At 36.3% G+C, this 6956-nt stretch overlaps 2 protein-coding genes across 2 annotated transcripts; both read right to left on the bottom strand.

The window, feature by feature from the left end:
* Positions 1–271: 271 nt before the first annotated feature.
* LOC148210486 (splicing factor U2af large subunit A-like) lies at positions 272–2707 on the bottom strand. Its single transcript, XM_088126328.1, has 4 exons — positions 2651–2707; positions 2186–2536; positions 2012–2077; positions 272–391 (listed from the first exon to the last, which is right to left on the bottom strand). Exons 1-4 carry the CDS (start codon positions 2705–2707, stop codon positions 272–274), a joined length of 594 nt encoding a protein of 197 aa, XP_087982454.1.
* LOC111009789 (uncharacterized) lies at positions 1953–4778 on the bottom strand. Its single transcript, XM_022283000.2, has 5 exons — positions 4506–4778; positions 3245–3304; positions 2871–2931; positions 2651–2764; positions 1953–2536 (listed from the first exon to the last, which is right to left on the bottom strand). Exons 1-4 carry the CDS (start codon positions 4641–4643, stop codon positions 2730–2732), a joined length of 294 nt encoding a protein of 97 aa, XP_022138692.1. The 5' UTR covers positions 4644–4778; the 3' UTR covers positions 1953–2536; positions 2651–2729.
* Positions 4779–6956: the final 2178 nt, after the last annotated feature.

Below are 6956 nucleotides of genomic sequence, written 5' to 3'. Positions count from 1 at the left end.
CCCACTTCATTGCCCTCAGTCATCCGTTCTCGACGAAGACAGTGACAACAACGTTTGTAAGGGAGGTAGTGAAGTTACATGAGTTCCCCAATTCAATCATATCAGATAGGGACAAGGTGTTCATTAGTCAGGCTTTAAAGGACTCAATTGAGGAGGAGCAGTGCGTACCACCCCTAGACGGATGGACAGACAGAGAGAGTGAACCAATGCCCGGAGACCTACCTCCGCTGTTTTTGTAGTTAAAAAGCCCAAACAATGGTATCAATGATTGTCACGGGCCAAATATTGGTACAACACCACATACCACGTCTCCATCAACACCACCCTTTTCAATGTGGTTTACGGACGCCAACCTCCACCACTGATCTCTTATGGGGATAGAAAGACAACCCTGGACCAGCAATTGAGTGATAGAGACAAGGCAATTGAACGATTGAAACACTAGTTGGTTATTGATCATAACAAACAAGGTTGATCTACACCACCAGAAGTTGGAATTCGAAGTAGGAGACTTGGTGTACCTCAAGATACGACCCTATCAATAGATGTCCTTAGCAAGGAAGCGTAACGAAAAGCTATCCCCTAAATACTTTGGTCCCTACACCATCTTGAAGCGAATTGGTAAGGTGGCTTATGAGCTTGATCTACCACAGGGGACAACCATTCACCCGGTTTTCCATGTCTCACAATTGCGGTTTTCCATGTCTCACAATTGAAGAAGGCACTGGGACCTAATGCCACTATCGAGACTAATCCCCCAATTTTAGTCGGAGGAGTTCGAATGGGTGGCAGAACCTAAGGGCATCGTGGACAATAATGGAACCAAGAAACAAGTGAGGCAGAAGTTCTGGTGACTTGGAAAGCCAGAGATGACAATAAAGCCACATGGGAAGCCGTCAGCTAAACTTTCAACTGCAGTTTCCAGAATTCCACCTTGAGGACAAGGTTCTCACGAACCGGGGGGTGATGTTAGGACACCTGTGTTAATAATATATAATAGGAGGGGTAGGGGTGGAAATTCACTACCAACCGTTAGGGTACCTAGGGGTGTAAATTTGTCGGTTCAGGTCGGTTTTGGGACGAAATCCACCTGATCCAAAAATATCCGGTTGTCATTCGATTCAGGTAGGTTCAAGTCGGGTCGGGTTTCAGTTTTTTTCCCTCCTCCTCCTCCCTCTCTAGGGTTTTCGTTTCCATAGTGTTAACACCCTTCAAATTCAGAAGCCACAAAAAAGACATGTTTCTCAAAGCTAAACAAGAGAGAATGAATTTTAAGAGATACGCTCGTTTTGATACAAGAGAGAGGATAAGAGATTCAGTACTATCTAGCCCATAAATCAGATGATAAATTAAAAAAAAAAAAAAAAAACTTTTCTCAGTCGTAATTAAAAAAAAAAAACTTTTCTCAGTCGTGAGTTTGTCGAAGAGACTAAAGAGGGATGGAGTCATCGTTGCGTGTCGTGCCGCCATGAATTTGTTGAATTTCTGCCGCAATTTGTCAAGGAAGGTTTTGGGTTGTCGAGCACCGCCGTTGATTTGTTCCATCGCCATTGTCATTTGTTTCGCCACCACGATGCGACCACATTTGCAGAGACAGTAGAGGGAAGGAGGAGAAGGAGCAGAGGGAGAGAGAGTGTGTAGACGGAGGGAGACAACGTAAAAGTGTACGGAGGCGACGCACATAGTTTATCTTTATATTAAATATTAGGGTTTTCGGTTTTCGGATTAAACCGACCCGAATCAGTATCTATGATAACCGAATCGAACCAAACCGATCGGTTCAAATTCTTTATCCCCTAAAGGGACCAGATTGAGTTTGAATTGTACAAGTGAGTGGTGCATGCGGGGACAGGGTATATCCCCTGTGGATAGGTTGTAGGTAAGTTTTATTTTCATCTTTGAGTGTGCAAGTTAGGGTAGGAGAGTTGCCAGTCCTGTCGAAGCAGATTGGATGTTTGTATGGCCATTGGCCTCGACTTTGCATTTTGAATATCATGACAGTAAGGAATACCTTACAAATTAATCCCTCAACCCAAACCCAAAAGAGTTTCCTAATGATGTGAACTTTGTACCTTGCCTATAGTAGACACAAACATGCAAAGTAGTAATGAGTCACTCAGCCACCAAAAGTACAAGAAAAGGTAAACAACATACAATACTAAATACATGACATAAAACGCCGAACCGTGAGTGTCTTCTCGCCCATTTTAATGTCGTTGAGGGCCAAACAGACTATGTCTGTGACTGAAAGATCTTGGTAAACACAAAACGCGTAGCCTTTCGAATTTCCAGTCTCTCTATCTTTCACCAAATCAAGACCTCGCAGGGGCCCAAAAGTCTCCAGCAACTCTCTGACCTGCGCTTCTGTGAAGTAACAAGGAAGTCCACCCACAAAGATGCAATCTGGCCCCTTGGCAAATTTTGGCGTTAGGCCGACAGCAGTTAGGTTCAGATTTGGATTCAATTGGCTCCGACCAAGTGTTGCTGCAAGTGAAGGATTGTGATCCCTAGGTCTTCTCACCTTAACAGGCACTCCCTAATTAAACAAAAAAAAAAAAAAAAAGTAACAGATTAGAGAAATATTTTCCTATATAGTTTTTGTTCAAACATGAAATATGGACACGAAATGGTTGACAACAAAACTAAGTACCTCAAAGATGATCCCGTCCAAGGCCATTGCATTACTTGCTTCCTCAACGGATCTCATCTCCACAGAAGCAAACTTTTTCTCATGATTTATGCAAACATGTCAAAACCACGTCTCCTATAAATGATGGATGGTCAAACATACAAGTAGATTATCTTGACATGGCAATAAGAACCATAGAGACCATTAAACGTATAAATAGAGATTAAAAAAGTCACCATACCAGGGCCAGTGGTGTTTCCTCCTATTGCAGCCATAACCTGACTGAAAAATGTTGCAACAGACTGCCAACGACAAATTAAATTTATGAATAAAATATGGTATCCTACCATATGGAAAAATGTTTCTGGTATGCCTTTATCCAATTAACTTAAAATGAATAGTAAATGATATGTCAGACACAGATATCTAACGATATTTTCATCTTTGTCAATACAGATTCAGAATATTAGCTAAAGAGCTGCATCAGGATGATGGATGGCATAGAACTCCAAACAATAATATATATCTGAAGATACGGATTTCAAATAATTAAAGTAAATAATAAAAACAAATAAATGACAATAAAAGAAGAGTGACAAGAGGTGCAAGAAAAACCTGTTCGTTTGCTGTTGGGGGTAGCCCTTCCACATACACACACCGAGCATGTCTGGTAGCCTGAAAACATAACACACATCACAGGTTTTCAGGTTCGTCAAATAATAAAGAGACGTACAAGGCACCAAATGATTATCTGTTGGGCCATTGTCTCGACTGGAATAACAGTAAGCACTCCAAAGGGCTGCATGAAAACAAATGAATGGCAAAAAATGCTAAAATATCATCAAAACATACATACTACTGTCAAATTTAATTTTTTTAATATCCGTGAGTGTCCGGGCCAGCTTACGCGCACCTCGAGTAATCTCACGAGGCAACCGTTTGACCCTACAACATTTGGTGCCGGAAAACACAAAAGAATTACTAATTCCTAAGGTAGGTGGACATTGTGGGATTTGAACTCATTCCCTCCTAATTTTTGGACCAATAAGCCACCCATGATGGTTATACTTCTGTGAAATTTGAACCCACAAAAATCGAAAAAAATTTCCTCTTTCTGCGGAAGCTTTTTTTCATCTGTTCTAGATGATCCAAAAAAGGATGATGTTTCAGAATAGCACTCACAATAACCATGGTGCAAAAGAATGACATTCACGATATTTTCTTCATTCCACGAACCATATGTTTTGTGAGACCATTTGGATTAAGAAAGTAAATTTAACCGCAAATTCTCACAGATAGACTAAGATGGGAATAGCATACACTTACCAAATAAAAAAGAAGAACAAGTTATTTTACAAGAACATTGCATCGCTTTAGCAAATTACATAACAAAAATCATATATTGTAAGGTAAAAAAAATAAATAAATAAATAAAAAAAAGGTACCAGAGACAGAAAGTAATAGAAAATAAGTTATGTTACACCACAACTTTAACCAGAAAACACATAATCACATGGCTTGCTGGTCATATAAGTCTAATATGGAAACAATGTTATTTTCAGAATTTAACAAATCTGCCTGCCAAATAACTAAATCCATTTGATTCAGATTCAAAATAAGAACCAGAATACAAATTCTCACCCGTACATAGCAGAAACAGATCCAACTCCTACTATCCAAAAAATTGCTTAACCTCAAACTAAATCACTGTCTCCCAATTGAGAAAATAAATAAAAGATGATGTTTCGGTCTTGCATAATCGGACAATAAACTTGAATTTGGAGTGAAGAAACCACCATCCATTCCCAAAATCAAAGCAGAACCCTAAAACAACAGAGGAATTATGCATACATCATTTGAATGTGTTTAAGAAGACCTGAGATTTCGAATCGCTGTGAGTATCGTGGAGCGAAGAAGCAAGAGCTTGGAGAGAAAAACAATCGCCATAATTGTCCGCGTCTTCTCCATTACCTTCGTATCTCCCGTCGTAATCTGTCATGTTTGAATTTTGCATATGATCCACTGAATTTCTCTCTCGTATTTGGAATTTGTTTCCCGAGAAAATTTTTCGCTCATAAAATTGGGAGAAGCAAAGGCGGTTTCCTCTCCCTAAGTAGTAGCCCTCAGACGCGGCGAGCGATATTTCTGGTAATTTAGTTTTACAATTTTTTTTTTAAGTACTGGTTTTATAATCAAATGGAAAAAGATAACTATCGTACCTTTTTTTTAAATTTTATGTACCTAAATTAACAAATAAATATGTATAGAATTTACACATTTGTAATGTATCAACCTTATTTAAGAGGGTATCCATCACATAAATTATTTAAATATCTTTTTGTATCTACGAATTAATTTTAAATTCATTAATTGGAATGTTATAACTTGGATCCCATAATTTTAGGTTGATGATATTTTCTAAAACAAATTAAAACACCAAAACATTAAAAAGAAAATCCTAAATTCCCAAAATTGAAAACCTCCCAAAATATCCCCAAATCCGGTCTAAAAATCTCCCAAAAGAAAGAAACAAAAAAATGAAACATCTATTTGACAGAGGTTTTTGTAGCAAAGAAATTGATAAAGATTTGAAACAATATCCCCAAATCTCCCAAAATTTGAAAACCTTCAAAATCCAAAAATAACAATCGTCCAGACCATGAGATGTTTAGAACTTCAATTTTGGAGGACCCTGTCTACAGAACTATAAGATAGATATACACATATAAAATACATACACATATACAATATATACTCATATATACGAATATAATCAGGAATACCAAGACTATGAGACATTTAGAACTTCAATTTTCTATACACACAAAATATATCCCCATATGTACCAATCTTAACGGAAGACTAATAATTACCAATGGTATGGATGACCCTTTCTACAAAACTATAAGATATATGTATATATATCTTACATATATAAAATATATACACATATACAATATATACGAATATATACGAATATAATCAGGAATACTAAGACTATGAGATTAGAACTTCCATTTTCTATACACATACATAAAATATATCACCATATATACCAATCTTAACGGAAGACTAATAATTACCAATGGTATAAACAGAAGGGGACAGGAGATGAGGAAGGCGTTGCACGGCGTCGGAAACATGCAAAGAAGTCGATGGAAAGTTTATTCAACGACGGAAATTGAAGGTCTGGACTTCTCTGGGGATAAATACCTCATTGATGGAAGCACTGCACGGCATCGGAAACGTGCAAAGACGTTGACGAAAAGTTTATTCGGCGACGGAAAGAAGAAGATCTGGACATCTCTGAGGAAGAAGGAATAAATACCTTGTTGATGGAAGCCCCGAAGAAGGAAATTGAAGGTCTGGATGTCTGAAAGGAAGACGGTGGGGAACAAAAAACGGTGGTTGGAGACGGCAGCAGACGACCTAAATTATTCAAAACATAATTTAACAAAATAGGAAGTTGTTAATTGGTGAGAGGAAAAAATATTTTTTGAAAGAGGGATTTGAGGAATTAAGGTTGAAAAATTGAATGGGGCCCACAATAATTAAATGAATATAATTACAAATTAAGTATTCAAATCTTTAAAATTTAAAAATTATAATAAAATAAAAAGCAATAAATAAGGTAGAAACGGTGTTAACATAAAATCCTACCTGAAAATATCTAAAGTGTAAATTTTGAAAACTAAAGATCTTTTATGAAATTAAGATTTAAAAATAGACCCCTAAGATATTATCTCTAAATATTTTATCATTTCTAAATGAGTTAAAAATAATTAATATATATATTTGTGACATTTTGTTGATATTTTTCATATTTTGTCAATTTTCTTATACTATAATGGAAATGTCGATTCACCCCTCATGCCAGACCCATGAAAACATAGATATGTCGATGGAAATGTTGACCTATCGACGGATATTTAAAACCTTGCTTAAATCTAAAAAAAATAAGTATATTATTATTATTATTATAGGGATGCAATTACATGTTTTTTTTATATTTTTTATATGTGCTTAATAGTTAGATTTAGGTCAAACCAAGCATAACTCAAGTGATTAAGACACGTATCTCTGACTAAGAGGTCATGAATTCGAACCCCCACCTCATATGTTGTGTTAAAAAAAATAGTTAGATTTAGAATTTAGTAAATAGTTTCAAAAGAAAAAAATTAAATTAAGTTATTAAATATCGGTGACATTTTCATGTATTTATGGTGGGATAAATCAATATTTTCATAATATTGCAAAAGAATCAACAAAATATAAAAAATATCTATGGTCATGATGTTAATATTATTCATTTGTAACTTATTTATAA

The sequence above is a fragment of the Momordica charantia genome (assembly GCF_013281855.1).
Source record: "Momordica charantia cultivar OHB3-1 chromosome 7 unlocalized genomic scaffold, Mcharantia_2.0 BLBB01000007.1, whole genome shotgun sequence".
Lineage (NCBI taxonomy): Eukaryota > Viridiplantae > Streptophyta > Magnoliopsida > Cucurbitales > Cucurbitaceae > Momordica > Momordica charantia.
The sequence above is the reverse complement of the archived record's forward strand: the minus strand, read 5'-3'. Positions and strand labels throughout refer to the sequence as shown.